General features: G+C 46.2%; 1 protein-coding gene across 1 annotated transcript; it reads left to right on the top strand.

The window, feature by feature from the left end:
• Positions 1–8,044: 8,044 nt before the first annotated feature.
• On the top strand, positions 8,045–12,166 carry GPRASP1 (G protein-coupled receptor associated sorting protein 1; the record flags this gene model as incomplete). Its single annotated transcript, XM_080719425.1, has 1 exon — positions 8,045–12,166. The coding sequence occupies one exon, from the start codon at positions 8,045–8,047 to the stop codon at positions 12,164–12,166; it is 4,122 nt and encodes a 1,373-aa protein (XP_080575551.1).
• Positions 12,167–20,019: the final 7,853 nt, after the last annotated feature.

Here is a 20,019-nt window from a genome sequence, read left to right as displayed (position 1 = left end):
CTGGCGAAGGAGAATATTATGGGCTTGGGGGAAATAAGATGTATTTTGTAAGGAATATCCCATGTCCACTAATAAATCTCTTCCCCAGAGGGAAACTGGCAGCTCCAGCACATAGGGTTCAAACTGCCCCTTATGTCCCTCCTGATCTTTCCAATGTAAAGCCCTAGCACTGAGGTCAGGGGTTTTAGCATAACCCAAACCTCTAAGTTCTCCGGCAGCCTTTTGAGTGGGCCATGAAGATGACCAATCTTTACAGGCGATGACACTTTTATCTGCCCCAGTATCTAAAAGTCCTAGGATTTGCTTGCCTTCCACGTCCAAGGTTATCAAGGGACGAGTTCCCATATCAAAGGCAAGAGATATTAACTCATTTCCTGAAGAACCGAACCCACCAATACCGCGTCGTCCCTCTGCTGAAGGAAACATACCATGTAGACTGGGAAGCAAAAGTAACTGTGCCACTCTATCCCCAGGGGAAATGGCAACGATACCCCGGGGCGCTGAAACCATCACTTTGATAATACCGGTATAATCCTCATCTATAACCCCCGGATGGACTACAAGTCCTTTCATGGTAGAGGAAGACCTTCCAAAAAGTAAGCCAACAGAATTAGGTGGCAGAGGACCTTGAAAATCTGTTTCAATAATTTGAACCCCCATTTGTGGCGTTAATACCAGCCTGGAGGTGGCACAGAGGTCCAATCCTGCCGAACCTGGAGTGGCTCGCCGGACTGTTCCGGAGGCTGTAAATTGGGCCACTGAGGTGGCTGTGTCTCCATGGCCCCATACACCTGAGGGTTCCCATATTTTTGTGGGCCCTGGGAACGAGGGCCCGCCCTCCCGTTTTTTGTCTGAGTATTTGATGATTGCTTTCCAGTATAGGGCAAGGGGTTGCCATCGATATCTTTAACCGAACGGCACTCAAAAGTAGGATGCCTTCCTTTTCTACATCGACGACAATACTCAGGAGGAGAAGGATAAGATTGGGACGCCCTACACTTAGGACAATCTCGTTTTAAGTGTCCTGTCGCTCCACAGGAAAAACAATTGCCATTTTTGGTACTATTCTTACTTTGTTGTCCGGAGGCCTGTATAATGGCTGCAGCAAGTCCTGAATTGGTTAAGGGTCCTCCGAGTTCCCTGCACACCTTCATCCACACCTCTAGGCCTTTATGTTTGTAAGGAGTGATGGCCTGTCTGCATTCTTTAGTGCATTGCTCATAGACCAATTGTTTAATGAGCGGCATGGCCGCGTCAGAATCCCCAAAAATTCTTCCCGCAGCCTCTACTAGACGGGCAACGAAGTCTGAAAAGGGTTCAGTCAATCCTTGAGTAATCTTTGTAAGGTTACCAGATACCTCTCCTTTGTTAGGGAGGGCCTTCCAGGCCTGGGTAGCGAGTCTGTTGATTTGTTCATACACCTGTTGTGGATACCCAAGCTGTTGATTAGCAAATCGTCCTTGGCCCATCAGCATGTCTATATCCCAGGCTGAATTTCCTGCTGCTCGATTACGTGCAGCTTGTTCAGTGGCATATTCTATATAATAAGCTTTCCAATCCAAATATTGGCCAGGATTTAAGGTGGCCCTAACCAAATTTTGCCAGTCTCCTGGGGTCATGGCATAGCGATGTAAACTCTCTATTATTGCTATAGTGAAAGCAGCTGACGACCCATATGTGCGAACTGACTCTGCGAGATGCTTAACTATTTTAAAGTCCAAAGGCTCATGATAACGATTTCCCCCCTCCTGCAGCTGGAAAACTGGGAAAGCTTGATTTGCTAAAAAAATTCCCGCATCTCTCCACATCTGACTACTAAAAGAGACACCTTCTCCTGCTCTGGGCGCAGAAGGGTTATACGGAGGAGGCGAAATTTCCTCTTTAATCAGTTCAAAAGCTTTCACTTGTTTACAAATGGCCTCTAATTCCTCCTCAGATTCATCCTCCCCCTCTGACTCTGAATCCTCCTCACTGGCCACTTTAGAGGAAGTTGAACGTTCCTCTTTTACACCGTCTAAAGCTGCCTGGCCCTCCTGCACAAATTTTCTAAAGCGCCTTTCTTCCAAACAGGCACGAATCAGCCGACAAAGCGGCCGAGTCCCTCCTGTGACAATACCTTGTTCTTCGGCGCGTTCTACGTCTCTTCCCAATTTATCCCAGCTTGCTAAAGAAAGATTCCCTGATACTGTAAACCATGGCGCTACCCTATCTATTTGTTCGAGAAAATCTTGTATTGTCTTGTCCCTAAGCTTTAGGCCTCTACTTTTCAACAAAGCTTTCAATGCTTTATGCAATGGGTGAGATGGACTATTTCCCATCTTGTCGAATCAGGACCAGCCCGATTCTCTAACTTGCTTACACTAAAAAATATCCTCCTTAATGGAGCCCCCTTTGATCGGGGAAAATACAGCGCTGTTCCTCGCTTTTCCGCGAGCCTCGCTTATCCGCGAGCCTTATTTACTAAATATCCTCCTTAATGGAGCCCCCTTTGATCGGGGAAAATAACCCTCCGTAAACGGAGCCTCCTCCTCCCTTTTCGGAGTCAAGGAGTACTTACCAGCCGGCTGCCCTGGACTGCCGAGGTTCTGATCAAAGCGAAGGTCCCCGTACGGGCCAACCACTTGTCGCGCGCAGTGACGACTCTTACACGATCTTCCTCAAGCAGTTTTATTACCCCAGGTTCTTGTACAGTTCCCGCAAATCTTCTTCCCGTAAATCTTCTCTTCTCTCTCTCTTCCCCCCAGAAATCTTCCCCTTATATAGAGCCCAACAGCCAATCAGCAGACTGTTCACGTGCACAACTCATGGCAACAGCCAGTCCATTGGCTGTTGCCCTATGGCATGCGGTGTTCCCGTGTATCTCATGCTCTTGTCGTCACTTCCTGAAAGCTGTTTACCACCTAAGTGCTCTGGGGAAGATTTCCGCTCAGCGCCATCTTAGCTCTCGGACTTACTGGCTGATGGGCGGGGCCCGTCACAAGGCCCAAAAAGCAATGGTGAAGAATGCATGGCAAAGAAAAACTGGCCTCCTCGTGGACACATAACAAAGAAAAGAAGGGGTAGAGAGACAAGGATCCTTGGGGGACATTCAGTATCCACACTGTAGCATGCAGTTCCTGAAATTCAGGTAGAAGAGAGGATACATTTCTAAGAATATGCAGGGTTTGGCTCAACCTTGTCTAGAAGAGAGGTCCCAAAAGGAAAGTTTTTACCAGAGGCACATGAAGGACAGTAGATGGGGCAAGTTAAGCTAAATGGTAAAACAGGTCCATGAGCATGGTGAGTGAAGAGGACAAGAAAAGATCATGTGAACTGTATAGGAAAGGGATATACTAGCATGCAAGTTGAGACATAGGAGGCCTGGTAGGGTTCAGGTCAGAATAGCAGATACAGTACTCTAACTGAGCAGAACTGCCTGGGTATCCCAGGCTTAATGCTTGTAGTCATTTCTGGAATTTGGATTTCAAGGGCAAGTGAAGATTACACAAGTGCTCGCAGAGACATTTGTGAGTAGAACCATGGCTGTTGCAATCTGTTGGACTGGAGTCCATTTTTGGAGGAAGTAAATAGTGCCTAGCAGGTCAGGTTTGCATCCTTAATCTTTTGTGTTCTTACTTAATAATAATAATTGCTCTATACAAATAAAGTCCTAAAACACATGATATGTAATGTAGGGACTTTCTCAGATCTATAAATGTTAACCAGTAAAAGACCATGTTTTCTGGATGAACTGACAAATCATCCAACAGATATTTCAGTCTCACACAGGAAAACCTGTCAGCTTTTGAACGAACTGCTCTTGTCTAAGTAAATAGCTTGGTGTATATGTATTAAATCTCTAAAATTATGTTTATGAGAATATAATTTTAGACATACCTGTGGGAAAGAGAAAAGGCAATTGGATGCAGGAGTGGTGAATGACACAGTAAATTCTACCAGACACTGAAACAGAGGTAATGATAGTCAGAGGGAATGGCCTTAATGTGATGGTAGATATACTTGGTCCTACTGCTGCTATAAAAAAACTTAACTACAAACATAATGCTTTAAAATGGCACAGACTTATTATACTGTCCTTAACGGTGGAAACACAAGTAAGGTTTCACTCTACTAAAACTAAGCTCTAGGCAAAGCTGCATTCATTCTGGAATTTCATTCTCTTTTCAAGCTTATGGTAACAACCTGAATTCCTTGATGTCTGGCTTCCTTCTACCTTTAAAGCCAACAGTGTAGCTGGGCACACTGTCACACTCCAGCCATTCCAGCTGAGGCAGAAGAATCACAATTTTGAGACAGCCTGAAACACTTAGGTCTTCTCAAAATAAAAGTTAAAAAGGGCTAGGGATAGACTCAGTGGTAGAACACACCTGGCTTCAATCCCCAGTATTGCAAAAAAAAGGAAAGAAAGGAAAGAAAGAAAGACGAAAAAATGTAGTCTCTTTCATGCTGCTTCACCAGACGCTGAATATGTCACACCTAAAGCACCCTTGCAATTACGTGTGCTAGGATAAACTACCACATTCTATTAAATACAATACGTACACATGTTCTGGAGGATAAGGTATAGAAATCTTCCAGGGGCCACTATTTTCGCAAAAACAATGAAGGCATTGCAATGAATTTCAAATTGGACAACAATAAAAGGGGCATGGTGGTGCATGACTGTAATCTCAGTACAGGAGTCTGAGGTGTTTGAGACAGGACTGCAGGTTTGAGACCAGTCTCAACAACTTAGCAAGACCCTGTTTCAAAATATAAATAAATAGAGCTGGGCATGGTGGCACACGCTTGTAATCCCAGCATTTGGGAGGCTGAGACCAGAGGATCACAGTTTGCAAACAGCCTCAGCTACTTGGTGAGGCCCTCCTTAACTGAGTGAGACTCTGTCTCAATATAAAGAATAAAAAATAGGGCAGGGGTATAGCTCAGAGGTTCAATGCCCCTGGGTTCTATCCCCACACCCGCAAAATAAATAAATAAATAAATAAATAAATAAATAAATAAATAAATAAATACATAAACTGAGAGTGTAGTTCGCAGGTAGATTGCTCCTGGGTTCAGTCCTCAGGACCAAAAACAAGAGCCCCTCTCCCCACCCGGCCTCAGTTTCCTTAGACCTCCCCTCCCCACCATGGCCACAAGCAGCAGTGGGAGGGAAACGTGGCAGAACCCCCCTGGCGCAGCGGCCCGTCCCTCCCCAGCTGGCATCCTGACCCCCCCACCGCCCCGTCTCCTAGCGACGTCAGGACGGAGGGGGCGTGGGGAGAGGGGGGCAGGCCGCTGCGCACGGGGGGAGGCGGCCGAAGGTCTGGTATCCATCCGCTGCCTCCACGCACGCGGCCCGCCCGCCCTGCGTGGCGACGCGGGAGGAGGCCGGCGGTCTGCAGGGGAGGGGCGGGGCCGCGGCCCGGGCTCGCGGGGCCGGGGAGGGGGCGTCGCGCGGCGCGCCGTCTCCCTCCGCCCCCTTGCCGACAGCCTCGCGCCGGCGCTTCTCGCCGCATCCTGCGCAGCCCCTGCCGGTTTGGCGCAGAGGCGTGGGGCGGGACGCCGCGCTGCCGTGCCGCTCGCGCCCGAGGCGGTGGGAGTGCGAGGGAGCGCCTGCTCGGGAGGCGGAGGAGGGAGCCCGACCTCCGGGGCCCCGAGCCCGACAGGCAAGTGGGGCGCGGGGCGGGCGGCCAGCCGGGTCCCGGACCCTGACGGCGCAGCGGAGGATGGCGAGGCGGGCGTCGGGGGCCGGTCCCCGAGAGAGGTACTCCGGGCCCCGGGCCCCCTGGCGGCGAGGCGGGGGGCGCCGGGCGAGGCCGGGGCGACTCCTCCGGGCCCGGCCGGTGGAGGCCAGCGGCAGCGCCGACCGCTTCCCAGCCCGCGCTGCAGACCCGCGCGCCCCGCCCTCGACGGTGTCGGCGCCTGCCAGGAGAGGGCCTGGGGGGAGGCGGCGGGCCCGGAGCAACCCCGGGGAAATGCCCGAGGAGGAGCAACTAGCGCCGCCGCTGGGGGCGGCCGGGGGCGGGGGTCCGCGTCCCTCGGCGCTCCGTGTCCGTCGGGCCCAGCTGGCGGGAGGTGGGCCGCCTTGGCCGGCAGGTGCGGCTCCCATTCCAGAGAGGGGTCTGGTGGACCCCGCGTCCCGGGTGCTGTCCCTTCCCACAGGCTCCTGCTTGATGTCAAAGTCTCCTGTGTGTGCGGTAGGTCTGGTGAGCTCTGACAGGCCAAAGTGCGCATCTCCGGAGCACAGGCTTCAGGAGGAGCAGGAGCGGAGCGGGAGCGTGCCCAGGACCTCCGGAGGTGTGTGGGGATGGGGAGTGGGCGCCAGGCAGGCACGGGCTGGAGATGGAGATTGGAGTGGAGTGACTGGCCTCCGGGAGCACCCCATTCTCCCTCCAGCAGTGTCCCGGGCGCTTCCCAGGCTCCCCTCCCCCTCCTTCCTAAATTGGGGGCCAGAGAAGGTGGTCTTTGCCCGAGAGAGGGTGGGGGTGAGGGAGTCCTAGGCACCCCTCCAGCACCTGCCTTCTAGAATATGCTGTGCCCTTCCCCCATTTTATGCTGCGCAAGACTTGGGGATGTGGCGCACCTAGTGGCCATCTCCAGAATAGGCGCACCTAGCCGCCCGTCCATCCTCAGAATTGGAGGGGGGAGTAATGGGAAGAAGATGACGTCAAGTGAAGGTGGGGGTACCCCCGGAGCCCTACAACGGGGCCTTAAAACTCAGACCACTCCTGCAGCAGAACCCTCCGTGTGGAGCGGAAGATAATCCCAAGACGCCTGCCTTCCGTGTTGGTCTGTCTGCCAGGCTCGGTTTCTGCCCTTCTTTCCCGACTGGCTTACCTCTTCGCCTCTTTGTCCATAGGTACGCCTGCATTGAGACTGGTCAGCTCTGCCAGAGAGGAAAGGAGGAGGAGGCCGGCTCAGCTCAGCTCTCTGGAGGTTGGTGAGAAGGTGGGCCACGTGGGCCACACAGGGGAGCAGCGGCCGAGGAAGAGCACAGCCTGTGCCTTGGGTCCGAGTGGGCACAGGGCCCCAGGCATCTGCTTCTGTGCTCTGCTAGATTTGTATGCTGCCACCTTTAGGAGTTTGCACGCCTCCTCCGTTTAGGAGTTTGGGGGTGGGTACGTGTTGGGCTGTGGTGGAAAAGGAAGACCTAAGAACCGGACGAGGAGACGCAAGGACACTCTTTAGACCCACCCGTCCCTTAAACCGAAAGACAAACGTTTGTCCCGGGGGCAAGGGTCGCGCGAGCCAGCCAGCCAGCCAGCCAGCCTGCCTGCCTGCCTGCCTGCCTACCTACCTACCTACCTATCTATCTACCAAGCGCTCACACGCCATTCTCCCCTCTCCTGGGTATTTGTCTCTAGGACTCCCTTGCCCTGTCGGCTGTGGGGCTTGAGGCCCTCGGAAGAAAGGAAGGAGGGGGAAATCACACCACACCTGTGAAGGTTGGTACGGCAGTGGGGTCCGTTTTGGGTGGGCCCGTGGTGACCAGCCACCGGCGATGGGGCCCGGGAGTCATTAGGGTTCGGTGAGGGGCCTCCGCTGCCTCTCCATTGCCAGCACATGTTCCCACCAGCCCCGTGCCCATTTTGTAGCAGGTAAGAGGGACCGAGGGACTTTCTTGGCGCCCGGCTGTCCCACCTAGCATTCCACACTATTCTCTCTGTGTGATGCTCTGCGTGAGGTGACTCAGTTGGACGCGTCTCAATCCCCCGTTTCATTCTCTCTCTCCCTTAGATCCACCTCCAGGGGCAGCTCTGGTGGTGCCGGAGTTGCTACTGACCACCTGCCTCGACAGGTCTGCACCTGCCCCGGAACCATCCATCCTTCCCCCAGCTTGGTTGTTCCTCTTCTGCACTGTATCTGTATCATTGACTGAGACTGTACTTGGGTAGGAGGCTCACTGACTGCTGGATTGGTGATCGACGCTAATCCTTGTGTCCAACCTTATAGCCTAAATCACTGAGTGATTAGAGTTTGAAGATATAATCCTGTGATAGAACTGTTAAGGCTGACATCTGAGGAAGTGTATATATTTGTGCTTTCTCTAACTGGTACCATGACTGGGACAGAAATTGAGCCTGGTGCTCAGGCCAAGCCTGAAAAGAAGGTTGGGGAAGATTCTGTGCATGTTGCTAAGATAGAGAATGAAGTCCCTTTGGTGGTCAGACCCAAGGTCAGGACACAGGCCCAGATAATGAGTGGAGCAAGGCCCAAAACTAAGACCAAGGTTATGCCTGGAGTAAAATCCAAACCTGAATCCAATGCAGTAGGTGGTGTACGTACCAGGAGTAAAAGCAAGGCAATCTCTGGGTCAAGATCCAATGATGATACCCAGGCCTGGACCCAGAGAAGGTTTGGGGCTGAGTCAATGTCAAAGGCAGAGGGAGTGTCCCAAACCAATGCTATGGTGTCTCCACTGACCAGTACTGATTCTAGGTTGGTTACTAAAACTAAATGCTTGTCTATGGATAGAGAACTGGTTAATATGAACTCTGGGAGTTTTCCTGGAAAAAATGCGCATTCTCAAGTGGGGTTTCAGGCTTCATTTGGGTTAGAGGAAGTAACCAATATTGGAACCTGGTGCTGTCCCAGTACTACATCTAAACAAGAGGCCTCTCAAAATTCTGACTTCAAATGGGTAGACAAATCCTCTGTGAGTTCCTGGTCCTGGGGTGGAGATGAAGTCAGTACAGGATTTCATCCTAAGAATAGGGTGAAGTCCAGTACCAGGTCTAGGCACATGGCCAAATCAGAGACAAATACCATTTCTAGGCACAAAAACAAACAGGAACTCTGTATTGTGTCTAGTTCTGGTTCTGAGGATGAATCTGTTAAGACTTCCTGGTTCTGGGACAAAGGAAAGACCAGTTCCTTGTCCAGGTCCAGGGAGGAGGCCAATAGCAGGTCCTGGTTTAAATCTAAGAAAGAAGTTGAATCCAGTTCTGGTTCTGAGTGTGAAAATCATATGAAGTCCTGGTTCTGGGCTGAAGAAGAGGCCCAATCCAAGTCCAAATCCAGAGCCAGGAATGAGGCCAACAAGAGGGCCAGGCACAGTGCCAAGCGAGAAGCTTGCACTGATGTCATGTCTGAGTCTTTAGATGTAATAAAAAATGAGGCTTGCCTCTGGCCTGGAGAAAACACAAATGCCTTTTTAAGGTCCAAGACCAAGACCAAGACCAAGAAAGAGGCCAGGGCCAGAGCAATGGCAAAGGAAGAAGCCAAAACCAAGGCCAGAGCCAGGGCCAAGCGAGAATCCAGGTCAGAGGAAGAGGTCTTCGTTGGGACATGGTTCTGGGATACAGAAGAATCCAGCACAGTGGCGGGGACCAGCATCAAGTCCAGTCCTCAAGTGGAAGATGAGTACATTGTTGGGAACTGGTTCTGGACAGAAGAGACCAGTGTAGAGATTGGGGCCAGCAGTAAATCTATACCTAGGGCTGGGATAAAGAACAGTATAGAAAATGGAGCAGAGGCCACATCTGGACCTGTGCTAGCATGTGATACTGAAGAAGTTGTTGGTTCTTGGTTCTGGGATAGTGAAGAAGTCAAACTAGAGGCCGAGGAAGAGACCATCTTTGGGTCTTGGTTCTGGGACATTGATGAGGCCAGTGGGAAATCTGGTGTTGGAGTTAGCTGTGAGTCCAGGCCAAAGTCTGAGGAAGAAATCATTGAACCCTGGTTCTGGGCTGGAGATGTCAGTATAGATTCTGGGGTTAGAGAAGAGGCCAGGCCAGATGCTGAAGAAAAGACAATATTTGTGCCTTGGTTTTGGTCTCCAAACCATATGGATTCTGGGGCTGATGCTAGCTATGACTTCATGCCAGGAGCTGAGGAGGAGGAGGAGGAGCCCCTATTTGGGACTTGGTTCTGGACTGGAGTAGATGCTTGTGTAGAAGCTGAAGTCAATAATAAGTCTATCCTGGAGGATGAAGATGAGACCATTATATCATCTTGGTTTGGGGCCAGAGAAGAGGCCGGTATGAAGTATGAGGCCGATGACAGATGCAAATTTATGGCAGCTGAGGACACTGGTAATAGGTCTTGCTTCTGGTCAGAAGAAGAACCCTGTATATATCCTGACAATAGAGGAAGCTGGAAGTCTAGACGAGAGGAGGAAGACGACACTGTTGATTCATGGTTCTGGTCCAGAAAATATGAAAGGTCAAAGGCCAGTGTAGGGTCCTGTGTATGGGCTGCAGAAGAGGGCAGTATAGATAATGAGACTGGAGAAAAGACCAAGCTCCTGACTAAAGAGGAGACTGTGGTCAAGTCCTGGTTCTGGAAAAATGAAGAAGCTATTATGGAAGCTACCAACAGAGAGGAATCTGGGCCAGAAGCTGAGGAGGAAGACATCATTGGCTCTTGGTTCTGGGCTGGGGACGAGGACAGGCTTGAAGCACCAGCTGAGGCCAAGGAAGAGAACAGGCTGACACCTGAGGAGGAAGCTACTGATGGGTCCTGGTTCTGGACCAAGAAAGAGGCTATTAGAGAGGTTGGATTTTGCAGGAAACACAGTCCCAAAGCTGATGATGAGGAAACCATTGTTGGATCTTGGTTCTGGCAAGAGACTAGTCTAGAAGCAGTGACAGAGGACATCTTTGAGTCCAAGCCTGCAACTGAGGAGGAGGAAATCATCGCTGGGTCCTGGTTCTGTACTGAAGAAGGCAGTGTGGAGGCTGAATCTCAGGTAGTAGAAGAAATGAGGCCAAAGACTGAAGAGAAAAACATTTTTGGATCCTGGTTCTGGTCTGGAAGCAGAGTCAAAATAGATGCTGGAATATGTAGTGTATCTGAGCCACAGGATGAAGAAGAGATGATTCTTGAGTCCTGGCTCTGGTCTGGAGACAAGGCCATTGAGGAAGCTGGAATTGGGCCCACCAGTGAGTTGATGTCAGAAAATGAGGAAGGGATAGTTGGGTCTTGGCCTGGGTCTGAAGATGAGATTAAGAGCAGGACTGGCAGTGGAACCAACTCTGAGTCCAGGATACTAGCTGATGAAGATGAGTCCATAGTGGGGTCCTGGTTCTGGGAAGGGGATGAGACCCATTTTGAAACAAATCCTAGCCCTGTGTTCAGGGCCATTTGCAAGTACGAGTGTTCACTTGAACAGGAACCTGATCCTTCACGCAGACCCCAGACCTGGGATGAGGTTACTGTTCAGTTTAAGCCTGGCCCATGGGCTAGGGTTGGCTTCTCATCCTTAATCCCCTTTAATTTTCCCAAAGAAGCAGCATCTCTATTCTCTGAAATGTTTGGGGGAAAGTCCAAGCATATGGAACTTGGTGCAGATGGGGAAGAACAGGAATCTTTGCAGCAGCCTGAACCTGAATTCCCATTTCAGTATGATCCCTCCTACCGCTCAGTCCGGGAGATCCGAGAGCATCTTAGAGCCAGGGAGAGTGCAGAGCCTGAGAATTGGTCCTGCAGCTGCATTCAGTGTGAACTTAAAATTGGTTCTGGAGAGTTTGAAGAGCTCCTCTTACTAATGGACAAAATTCGGGATCCTTTTATTCATGAAATATCAAAAATTGCAATGGGTATGAGGAGTGCTTCTCAGTTTACTCGAGATTTCATTCGGGATTCAGGTGTTGTCTCACTTATTGAAGGCTTGCTGAATTACCCATCCTCCCGTGTTAGGACAAGTTTCTTGGAAAATATGATTCGCATGGCTCCAAATTATCCAAATCTAAACATGATTCAGACATATGTATGTAAAGTGTGTGAGGAAACCCTTGCTTATAGCATGGATTCCCCTGAGCAGCTCTCTGGGCTAAGAATGATTAGACATCTCACTATGACCACTGACTATCACACACTGGTTGCCAATTATATGTCTTGGTTTCTTTCCTTACTATCTACAGGCAATACCAAAACAAAGTTTTATGTTTTGAAAGTGCTACATAATTTGTCTGAAAATCTTGTCATGACAAAAGAACTACTCAGTGATGAAGCAATGTCAGAATTCATGGGCTTCTTTAACAGGGAAGAGACAAATGACAATATTCAAGTTGTTCTTGCAATATTTGAGAATCTTAGGAACAATATCAAAAAAGAGGCAGTGTATGCTGATGACGATTGCAGTCTTGAGCCACTTATTTCTGCATTTTATGAAGCTGAGAAAGTTGTTAAGGAACGACAAAGCAAAACAGACAATCAAAATGACCCTGAAGCAGATTGAGAAAATTACTATAATTAATCTCTTGCCTCTGACTGTCCTTATGTTCTTGAGTTGTGATCCTTGAGTAGTGCTTTGGTTTTCATAGTTGGTTCTGTGTTGCACTGTACATCTTTAATGTTGACACTAACTTTACCCAACTCTGTGTGTAAGCTGGGTCGTTTTTCTGATGCCAAATGAACTTAAAATGCACTTGTTGATATTTGTCTTGTCCAGATTGTGATATTTAGTATTTGAGCTTATAGTGAACTGAGCCATCATTAATAAGCTACCCTTCTTATTGTTGTTCTAATAATGTATAGATATCTATTTGAGTCTTGTTTGTGTTTCAATAAAGTTCTGTGTTAAAGTTAGCAGGAATCACCCTTTTCCTTCAATGTAAAATACAGATGCAACGATGATACATGAACACCCATGCACAGATAATTAACACATGAGTAATGAAATGCATTGAAAAAGCTTTTTCTCGGCTATATTATCAAAAGTTACAATGGGCTGCTACTCAGGGCATACTTCAGAAAAAAGGACTACTTAAGTTGAACCCTTATATTTGTGTAGGAAAGAGGTTGCTGATGTGAAGAAAAGAATGGAAATGGGAAAAGTGTTCGTGCAGGAGTGAGATATCCATATACTTGAGTGGGGGGATAGATTGAGGGATACAGAGGATAAAGGTAAGTTTTGAAGTGTTGAGAAGTTGAATTTTGCTATTCAGAATACATCCTTTTCTTCAATGTTACCTAAAAGTTAAAAGATAACACAGGAAAGCACACTCATTTAGTTCAGTCAGGAATATGGTTCAGTTCATGATGGTGTCCATGGTTAATATGGCAATATTACACAACCATAAAAGTGATGGTGGACAGGTTTTAATTTTTAATGTTTTTTTATTTTTTGCATGTCTGGGGGTGGAATCCAGGGGCATTCAACACCCAAGCTACACTCTTGCCCTTTTTTTTATTCTTTATTTTGAAACAGAGTCTCACTAAGTTGCAGAGGGCCTAAGTAGCTGAGGCTGTCTGCGAACCACGATTCTCCCATCTCAGCCTCCTGAATGCTGGGATTACAAGTATGCACCACCATGCCCGGCTTTGGATAGGTTTTTAAGTGATGTAGGATATGCCGTGATGCTTTCCTTCATTTGTAGAAAAGACTGATTTATATGGAAAGTGATCTAAATTAAAAATTAAATATAAGTGGACCAGATTTAGACAAGTTTTTATTTTCTGATTATGGAAAATTCTACAATAATACCAAACCTATCAAAGGAATAAAGAGATACAAGAGACTACAACTTTAAAACTGGCTTACCAAAGAAAATACAAAATTATTTAAAGGAAATAAACTTGAAAATTACCACATTTTTGGAGTTCATTCCACACATTATTTTTCACATTCATATGTTGTTAATGTCCAGACAGGAGCAAAAGTCAGGAATAATTTGGGATGAAAAGCCTAGAATAAGGGGAACTGTATGGAGATATTTTAATTTATCAAAAGAGCCAAAGTGACCCTGTTTTTACTTTGTCTCAAGGCATCAACTGCTTTCCCCACCTGATTCTAGAAAAAAAGTTAACAAAGGCAGGATATAATGACAGTTTAGCCACCCTTTACAACCCACAAGTGTTAAAAGTTCATCGTGGTGGTGGTGGAAATTGAAGTTTGAATGATACGCTTATCAATTTTTTTTCAGAAAAAGTTCGTGTGTGTGTGTGTGTGTGTGTGTGTGTGTGTGTGTACACATTGCCCAGTCATTGTACAGAATTCTAAAATTCAGTTCGTCTCCAAAGTCCTGTAATATTCCGCCCTGGCTGAATGCTACTCCAGAGCAAGACTCAAGGACCAAAAGTGTTGGCTCCCAATCCAGCCTTCCTTCCAGCTCTCTTATCTTCCATAGGGCCAGGAGCTTCAGGTTTTTCTAGCAAGTAGCTCTACCCTAGAGGCAGAAGATGGTGCCATCCAAGCTGCAGGGCTGCCGCAGACAGGCTGACTGAGCTGTCATGTGAGGCAGGCAGTGGGTCATGTGACCAGCCTGCTGCTGGGCCGGCAGGGGGGGGGGGGCGTCAGCCTGCGGAGAAGGGACAGGAAAGACAAACACCTGATGCCTCAGGCAGGCGGGACGAGTGGCGGGATGTGAAGCTGGGCAGCTGTGTGCATGCGGCATTAGCTCGGAAACTAATTTCTCAGGTGACCAGAGTTAAGAAACCTGCAGCCAATTGAAAGCGTCTTATTCAGGTCTGTCTTTTGTTCAGGAGCTCAAGAAATGGGGAGTCATCCTCCGGGAAGCATTCGTGCAGAGAAGCGGCAGTTGCAATTGGAGGAGGTGGGTGCAAAGTTGGAAATGGCACTCCTGGGAGGGGGTGACTGTGGCTAGCTGCTGGTGCTTGCCATGGTGCACACTCCTGCTCACTCCTGCCTTTTCAACCACACACACACACACACACACACACACACGCACGCACGCACCCTATTCAGTGCTGTGAGATTATGTTTCTTCAGGGGAGGGGCAACAGGTGACAATTGTGAACTCCTGGGCTCTGGGTGGGGGGGGGATGGGAACCTTGGGCTACACTATCACTCACTCCCACCGTGTCTGTTGTCTCTCCTCCTTATGACAATACTCAGGCAGTGGAGGGTGTGGCCACCAGCTCAAAAGTGGGAGTGAAGCCAGGCGTAGTAGCTCACACTTGTAATCCCAGCATTTGGGAGGCAGAGACAGGAGGATCACGGTTCGCAGACAGCCTCAGCTACTTAGTGAGGTCCTCTACAGCTTAGTGAGACCCTGTTTCAAAATAATAAAAAAACAGGGCAGGGAGTGTAGCTCAGAGGTCAAATGCCCCTGGGTTTCATCCCCAGACTCACAAAAAACGTGGGAGTAAATGGGTTCTAGTTGGCTGGGGATGTAAGGCAGGAGTTAACCTTTACCTATGCAGGTCTAGGGAAAGGAAGAGGAAAAATAGACTCAAGAAGAGAACCTTGAGGTTCTGGGATCTTCACATAGAATTTCTAATTGAAATAATTCGAGCTTCTCAAACTCCAAGAAGATTCCTGGATCTGAACTTCAGGCAGCAGCCTCCTAGGATCTGTCCTGGATTTTAGGTTCTGGAAGGGCTCAGTCCCACTATGCCCTCAACAGTTGACTCCCATCTAATGACACAAGAGTCACTGCTCCATCAGATACCTCTCCCCCTATTGTTCTAGGCTAGAGGAGGATGTTTCTGAGAACCACCTACAGAAGTCGTTTCATGGATTGTCTCACAGATTCCCCTCTGTGAACTCTTTGCTCTTTTCCTTGCTCTTGCTTTATGGCCAGTGCTTTAGATTTGGTGATTTGCATTCTTTCTTGTTTGTGTGGCCCCTTGTTTATGCTAATCCCTTTTTGGTTAGAGCTCAGCTCTTTAAGACAGTCACAGGACATCAAAGTCTATTAGAACAGTACACTTAGGAAACTTGAATTCTACTAATATCATTAACCTATCTATATTTATTTTTGTGCTTATTTTGAAGCCAATGATTCCATAAAGATCTTTCTCATTTCTTTTTATAGCTGTATAATGCTCCCTTGTTTCACTGCCAAAATGTATTAAATCCTTCTCTTATGTATAGATACTTTTCTGATATTTGCTATTACAAACAATACCAAAAGGTATAACCTTAGGCAATGTGTTTTATATGGTTGGGGGTATTTTTTCAGATTCCTAGAGTTGGTGCTAGTGGGTCAAGTATTAAATGCATTATGTAGTTTTACTAGGTGTTCTCAAATTTACCTCCAAGGGAGGTTCTATAAATTTTCATTCTCACCAGCAACATATATTACCTCTCTGAAATATTATATTTCTGGCTGGAGGCTTATCAATTTTATTGATTTCTCAGTGAACTAGGTTTTAGTTTTATAGATTTTTTATTGTTTTGGCTTTCTATTTCATTGATTTCTGCTGTTGCATTTTTTCTGTTTACCTGGTTACTAAGTTATTCTACCTTTTAGCTACCTAAAGTAGAACTGAGGGCACTGATTTGAGACTTTTCTTCTTTTCTCACATAGCATTTTGGTACTGTTAGTATCCCTTTAATGTTGTTTTTTTCTACATAACACACACTTTGATAGGTTGTGTTTCCATGTTTCTTCTATATTACTAATTTCCCTTTTGGCTTCTTTTTTGATCCAAGAGTTATTTAGAAATATGCAGTATAAGCCAGGCATGGTGGCGCACACTTGTAATCCCAGCATTTGGGAGGCTGAGACAGGAGGATTATGGTTCAAGGATAGCCTTAGCAACCCAGTGAGACCTTGTTTCAAAATAAAGAATAAAAAATAGGGCTAAAGGTTTCACTCAGAGGTAGAATGTCCCTTGGTTCCATTCCCAGTACTGCAAATAAATAAATAAATAAATAAATAAATAAATAAATAAATATTCAGTGTATTTCCCAAGTATTTGGGGCTCTTTCAGTTATTGGTTTCTTATTTAATTGCATTGTGATCAGAAGGCATCCTTGTAACTTGTATCCTTTAGCTTTATTAAGACTTCATTTGTGACCCAGATTATGGTCTATCTTAGTTTATTCCCTGTACACTTGAAGAGACTATATATTCTACTGTGTGGCCTATTCTACAAATACCAATTCAATCCAATTGGTTCATAATATTTTAGGTCTTCTATTGTTTACTTATTTGTTCTCTACTTGTTATTAAAAGAGCGATGCTGAAATCTCTGACTATAACTGTACAAAGGTCTACCTCCAAATGTGAATATGCCTATCTTTTTGTTTTGTTTTGTTTTGTACTCAGAATTGAATTTAGGGATATCCTACCTCCAACCCGTACCTCCAGCTCTTTTTTTATTTTTGGTTTGGAAACAGGGTCTCGCTAGGTTGCTGAGAGTTTCACTAAGTCACTGAGACTGTCCTCAAACCTGCATTCCTCCTGCTTTAGCCTCCCAAGTATTGGTATTACAGGATTGTGCCACCAGTACTAGTTTATGCCTTTTTGAAGTTGTGTCACAGTATTTTTGTAATATTTTGTAACATACTGTTGGTTGAACTCGCCATTGTTTTTATTCTTGTTTATGACTTAAATTAACACATAATTTTGTGTTTCTATTCTTTTTTTATGGGTCTGGGGATGGAACCCAGGGGCATTCAACCTCCGAGCTACAGCCCCTGACCTATTTTTTATTCTTTAATTTGAAACCGGGTCTCACTGAGTTGCAGAGGGCCTCACTAAGTAGCTGAGGCTGTCCGAGAACTGCAATCCTCCGGTCTCAGCCTCCCGAATGCTGGAACTGCAAGCATGCGTCACCACGCCCGGCTTTGTGTTTCTATTCTATAATTTTCTTATCTCTCTCTCTCTCTGATATGCTAACCTCATTTTTTCTTTTCTTTTTTATTTATTTTTTGGAGGGGGATGGTGCTGGGGATTGATCCCAGGGCATTCTGCCTCTGGGCTATATTCCCAGCCCTTATTTTTTATTTGGAAACAGGGTCTCACTAAGTTGTTAATGTTCTTGGTAAGTTGCTGAGGCTGGCCTTGAACCTGTGATCATCCTGTCATAGCCTCCCTAAAGGCATGTGCCATCACACCTGGCTGTGCTCGCCTCATTGAGTTTGGATAGCTTTCATTATTTTTGTAGTAGCAGAAACAGTTTACATAACATAAATATTGAATGTACCTTAAAAATATTTTAGACTTTATCTCTAAAACCTTTTGACAGCTCATGTGCTCTATAGCCATTTACAAATAAAAACAGATTTTTCACATTTATTATCTTTACCATAGTTTTTCCATAAAGTTCCTTGTGCCTAGAGAGGCCATCTCTCAGTTTTCTTTTCCTAATGGTCATGCCAGCTCACAATAATTTATCTGCCAAAAGCTTGTCTTTCTGTGTAGTCAGGTTTTCATCACCATGCCAAAATACCTGAAATAAGTAGTTTGCAAGTCCTGGAGCCAGCCAGCAAAAGCGGGTTCCGAAGAGAGGCGTGAGGATGAAGAATTCAACTCTTAAGAATTTGATTCCAAGAAGTTTTAAATTCTAATGTGGGAGGGGGGCGCCAGCCTACTATCTACTGGTCAGTATCTTTACTGGTCGATGACTACTCCTGGGTCAATATTCTCTATTGGGCAGACTATGGGTTTATTTCTCTAGAGGTATTTATACAGTTACATGTCAATCAATATCCCTGTGCTATCACCAGCAGAATACAATAAAGACCAATCCAAAGCACATATATTACAGGTAGGTTAATTAGTACCCTAATGCCATCACCACCTGATCTTCTCCCAGACCTTTTACTTTGAACTTTCCATGACCCTAAACCTGTTGACTCTGGGTGGAGGACAGTCAGCTGAATCAGAAATATTCTTTTAGGGGAAAACCTTAATGGCTTCCCACAATTCCCCCTTTCTTATTATATTCAAAGAAGACTGTGCCTGTCTTAGGTTGTTTCCTTCAGGTATCAAGGATTACCCATCTTTTGATAAGCTGTATATCCTGTTTTAGGTTTCCTTGTCCCAAGGAAATCTTACCCGTCATTGGCTACCAGCCTCATAAATGGGGGTACTTTTCAAACATAAACTGTGTACTTCTGCTAAATAAAAATGTTTTCACTTTGTCCTAAGACCACACTTTGTCCCGAGTCTCTAACAAACAAGGTATTAGGAGTATCATGTAAAACAGGTATTTCAGTAAGACATTTCCTCCAATTAACACTATGATTTTTAAATGTTAAATCAGTTTAACAGAGTAAATAAATCATTAGTGGGATAACATTTTTATCTCCTTTCCCTGGGTAACCAGGGCCCCACAAGACCAAACCTTTAATAGCACAGTTACTACTTGTCTATAATACCACGGGTGTCAACTTGCAGATATCCTATCTTCTTGATATCCCTAGAAAAACATAAGAGTATACCAGTTCTTTGTACAAAATAACCAAAAGTACCAATTCTTTGTCCAAAATACAGTTACTATCAGTCTTTGTACTTGTCTGCAATACCACGGGCATCTTTTTTAGAATAACACAGTTATTATCAGTCTTTGTCCTTGTCTGCAATACCACGGGCATCAACTGCAGACATTTTATCTTTTTGACATTTTAAATAAAACATAAGGGTGTGACAGTTACCAATTCTTTGTCTAGAATAATGAAAAGTTTCTGTAATAAGTATAAAGTTCAAAGCAAGAAGTCCCAGCAATCGTGAGTTGTCACTGAAGACAGTGATATCCCATTGTTCCCAAATAGCTGGACGAAGTATGGGATGATCTGGAACATAAGCCCATGTTTCAGTCATCAGCATTAATCCGAGAGTCTTCTTTCAGTCATCAGAATTAATATGAGAGTCTTTTTTTGCTTGATCCATATGTCACACCAGCTGCTCAGGTATCTACCATGCATTATCTTCATCCTGTGAGAAAACACAAACATGCCCTCTTTCCCATGTAAGTACAGGGTCAGGACCTTTCCAAATTCCTGTACAAGGATCTTTCCATTTTACTAGAGCAAAATTGTTTTTGGAGGATGGATGCCAGTATCTATCTGTTGCTGTGTGACCAGTTTTGTCAACATTCAAGAAATTAATAACACCTCTTTGACCCAGTTTTGTTGGCATTTAAGGAATCTAATAACACCTCCTTGACCATCATGGTCTTCAGTAACCGGAAAAACTGAATCCTCTAGTATCTTCTCCGTTTTCTGCAGCCCAATTTATAGCCACCTGAAGCAGTGATATTAAAGATAACTCATCTCTATGGTACTGAGCAGGAGTTTCCTGAAGCTGCTCCTCTTTTTCAGTATCTAAACTATCCTCATCTTCCTTATGAAGCTTAACACAAAGCATATCTTTTAACATATGTGCAAAAAACAAA

Source organism: Muscardinus avellanarius, assembly GCF_963383645.1.
Source record: "Muscardinus avellanarius genome assembly, chromosome: X".
NCBI lineage: Eukaryota > Metazoa > Chordata > Mammalia > Rodentia > Gliridae > Muscardinus > Muscardinus avellanarius.
This window is presented reverse-complemented; position numbering and strand designations above follow the sequence as displayed.